Source organism: Mastomys coucha, unplaced genomic scaffold (genome assembly GCF_008632895.1).
Source record: "Mastomys coucha isolate ucsf_1 unplaced genomic scaffold, UCSF_Mcou_1 pScaffold15, whole genome shotgun sequence".
NCBI classification, from domain to species: domain Eukaryota; kingdom Metazoa; phylum Chordata; class Mammalia; order Rodentia; family Muridae; genus Mastomys; species Mastomys coucha.
The window spans coordinates 129,321,043-129,324,970 of NW_022196897.1; the positions used below are offsets into that span (position 1 = coordinate 129,321,043).

The 3,928-nt window shown below is 46.7% G+C and overlaps 1 protein-coding gene across 1 annotated transcript in view; it reads left to right on the plus strand.

Moving 5' to 3' along the window:
• Nucleotides 1–1,483, plus strand: part of Banf2 (BANF family member 2) — a 42,725-nt gene extending 41,242 nt beyond the window's left edge. The window contains exon 4 of the mRNA XM_031372093.1: nucleotides 1,278–1,483. Coding sequence (XP_031227953.1) covers nucleotides 1,278–1,424 — 147 coding nt within the window. The 3' untranslated portion in view covers nucleotides 1,425–1,483. The remainder of the gene's footprint in view (nucleotides 1–1,277) is intronic.
• Nucleotides 1,484–3,928: the final 2,445 nt, after the last annotated feature.

A 3,928-nucleotide genomic window follows, 5' to 3' on the forward strand; every position in this document is an offset into this window, starting at 1 on the left:
TTTTTTTTTTTAGTACACAGACATCCTTGGGAATATTATTATCAGGAGTTTCCAGAGAAACAGGACCAGGAGATTATATATAATTATTAGAGGAGATTTGTTTATTATTTATTTTCACACAATTAGAGGCTCCACCTTGGCTGTCTACTGACTGTAGAGACAGGGAAACTGGTAGCTTGCTGCTCAGTCCAAGAAGCTGAAAAGCTCATTCAGAAAAGAGGGTGGGGGTGGGGAGGGGAGGGGGAGGGGGCAGTGATGCAGCTCCACTTTGAGGCTGGAAAAAGAGGGTCAAGGTTTAGCATGATGTATGCCGTCTGTGCTGTTCCCACAGGCATGACTCCCCGAGGCATTGTGTCTTCCCTCGCCTTCCCATTTAAAACACACTCATGTGCAGGTGTACAGGGCAGGGCAGGGCAGGGCGGGGCCTCCGGTTTTGTGAATTCTCCTTTCTGCTGAGTTACTGAGATCTCACAGGTAGTTTGCAAAGGCAAATGGATGCTAACATGCCCTTCACCCGCCAGCCACATCAGCAGTGGTTCTCAGGTGAGGTTTTCATGGCTGCTTCTTTCTGGGAAACTGGGGTAGGCAGTACTGGCATCCAGGGATAGAAAACAGAAATGTTTTTAAACGTCCTGCAGAGGATAGGACAGTCCCCATGATGCAGGATCAGTCACCATGCTAGTAGTGCTGAGAAAACAGTGGGCCAGGGAGCTACACTCTAGCTTAGCTTTGTGTGTATTTTGAAGAAGGAACTACTTGGACTGCAGAGGTAGGTAGAATACTTGCCTAGCACATACAAGGCACTGGGTTTAGTCCACAGTGTGCACATCTACCCACCACCACCACCACAGGGAAAAAGAAAAGAATAACAGACCTAAAAGGAGTTCAGAGTATGCTACACTCATTCCCTGTCCCCCCAACACATGCAGGAAGCCCACTTGAAATGGAGATTCTCAGGCTCTACCCTAGTCTAAGATACTGAGTCAGGAAGTTCTCTTTCGGAAGATCCCAGGAAATGTCTTCAAGTTTGAGGAGAAGGCCTACCTTGTCACTGCAGGATGACAGTCCCTACACCAGAGGGACTGGCCTCTAAGAGAGACCTGTGATTAACTTGACCTCCCCTTTCCCCAGGGCCTTGTCAGGGACTGGCCATCCCCCTCCTGTCTGACCACACTCCAACCTTTGTCACCTGAGAGGGATGGCGGGAGAGGGCCGGGCACATCTGAGTGGGATTCTGATAACCCCCCCGTCTTCCTCCCTTCTGCCCCTCTTCACAGGCCTATGTCCTCCTGGGACAGTTTCTTTTGATGCACAAGAATGAAGCAGAGTTCCAGAGGTGGATCATCTGCTGTTGTGGAGCTACGGAGTGTGAGGCCCGCCAGAGCTCCACCTGCCTGAAGGAGTGGTGTGCCTGTTTCCTGTAGATACCCCTGGCCTGGCTGCTCCACCCCAGATAAAGGATACCCATGCTACCTACACACCACCTCCAAGTTGTTACTTGTGTCCCTAATTTATTTCCGTGTGTGTGTGTGTGTGTGTGTGTGTGTGTGTGTGTGTGTATGTGTGTGTTTGCATGTATGTGATATACACACGCATGTGTATGTGCTTGACGTATACAGGTGTTGGGGAAGAGTTGCTGATTAATACCAAAAGTTGACCTAGTTGTCTCTCTTGTTTTTTTCTCCCAGCTTATATTTTGAGATAAGGTCTTTCAATGAACTTGGAGCATACCAATTAGGCAAGACTAGTTAGCCATCAAGTATCAGGAATCCAATTATCTCTAGACATGTGCCACCAGACCCAGATTTGTTTGATGTGGGTGCTAGGAATCCAAATTCTGGTCATTGTGTCAGTGTGCCAAACACTTTCCTGATCCATCGCTGCAGTTTTTACAACACACACACAGAGTATTTATTTATTTACTTGAGACAGAGTCTCCATCTTTAATCCAGGCTGGCCTGGAATTCCCTGTGTAACCTCAGCTGGCCTCAAAATTCCAAGTTGTGGTCACAGGTGTGAGCAACCGAGCATGGCTTTTCCTGACTTTAGTGATGTATGAGCATCTTAAGAAGGGTTTATGAATGGAATAAAATAATAAAACCCAAATTCACCTTGAAACACACCCAGAAACAGCCATCACTCGCTTTAAATGAACCTAATACCAAATCACTCTCTCTGAAAGTTATGTAACTCTGTGATAGCTTTTTAAATGCACATTAGAGTTCCAGTCAGTGCCTTGGTCACCCATTAATATATAGCAAGTTACCCCGATACAGAAGCTTAAAACAAAAAGCCAATTCTACTCCAGGTAGGGCACCCTAACCTGACAATCAGACTCTGACAGGGGATGGGAAGGATGGCTGAGAGAGCAACTGCTGTGAGAGTCTAGAAACCGAGTTTATGCCACAGAGCCCACAGAAAAATGGAAGAAGGCACAGAATTCCCAAAAGCTAGCCTGGCTTCTCACATACGTAATGACAATACCTATTTAAAAATCCAAAATGCATCAAACTTCATTGTTTTGTTTTGTTATGTTTTCAGTCTGGAGCTTTTCAGATTGGAGGGTTTTGATTTAGGAATATACAAATCATCTTAAATATGAGCTCTAATGTTGGAAACACCTCTCTGGTCTAAGTATTTTGGATTCTTAGCCCATGTATGAGGGACAGGATCTTGAAGGTCATTCAGCTGGCCAGTGGTGTCTCGATGTCTCAGGAGGTCATAAACTGTTAGTGAAGCGGTCACTTCCCTTAGGGCTGGGAGGGAGGCTCCATTCCCAGAGGCTCCCTCGAGAAGCTATTGGCTGGAGGCCTCATTTACTCACCGGAACTTCCAGGGGGCTGCTGGGGATGGGGGTGGGGTGGAGGTGTATACAGAAAGAGAACACAAAGACAGAATCCCACCCTGCTTCCTATGACCTAGTCTCTGACTCATGCTACATCCCTTCTGCCTGATTTTGTATTCTACTTTTTAGAGGCAAGTCATTAAGTATCCTAGGAACAAGAATCCCTCCTCCTTGAAACAGCAAAGAATGCAGATGTGTTTTTAAGGCCGTCACTGTTGGGGTTTTAGGTACAACCCCACACAGAGAAACATCTTTTAGTATGGTGCTGCCTCTCCACAACCATGCCCTCCCCCACCCCACCCCCAGCTCCCGGCGGCTACATGATGAATTTCTGTCAAAAGTGTGGCTTTTCTAGAAATCCATATAAATGGAATAACACAGTGTGTAGCCTTTTGAGATTGGTTTTTTAAATTTAGCATAATTTATCTGATGCTAATCTCCTATACAGGCTTTTTAAAACCCAAAAGGTTTTACTCTGCATTGTTGGTGCCTTTTCCCTGGGCATCTGCTCTTCCAAGGAAGCTTAACAGTTTCTCTTAGGGAGTATGATGCCCACTCTGCTGAGGGTCCCTCTGGCTACAGGGGCGGGCTCAGCCTTTAGAGGTGGGAGAAGGGACCATGCAGTCAACAACCAGGAAGAAACGGACAGGTGAAGCTGATGGGAAAACAATGTTCTTGTCATCTGGATAGGACAGCTCTGAGACAGGCACCTCATTAGGGCCAAACCCCATTTTCTCTTTACTATCCTGTCTCCACACCCTTCTCTCTCTACCTCACACCCCTGTCAGTGATTCCTGAGACCTCTCCTGTCTTACTGTTCTCTCTTGGTTGCTGTGATGCAGTATCTTGACATAAGCAACTTAAGAGAAAGAGGGGTTATTTGGCTCACAGGTCCAGGTTACAGTCTATCTGGAAAGGTTTGTCACAGCAGCAAGAGCTTGAGCTGATGGTATTCCATCCACCACCAAGGAGAGAGCAATGTATACAGGCCGCTCCAGTTCTCCACTTACATAGTCTAGGATCCCAGCCAGTGGGCAGGTCTTCTATCTCTATGAATACAATCAAGAAAATCCCCCACAAGCA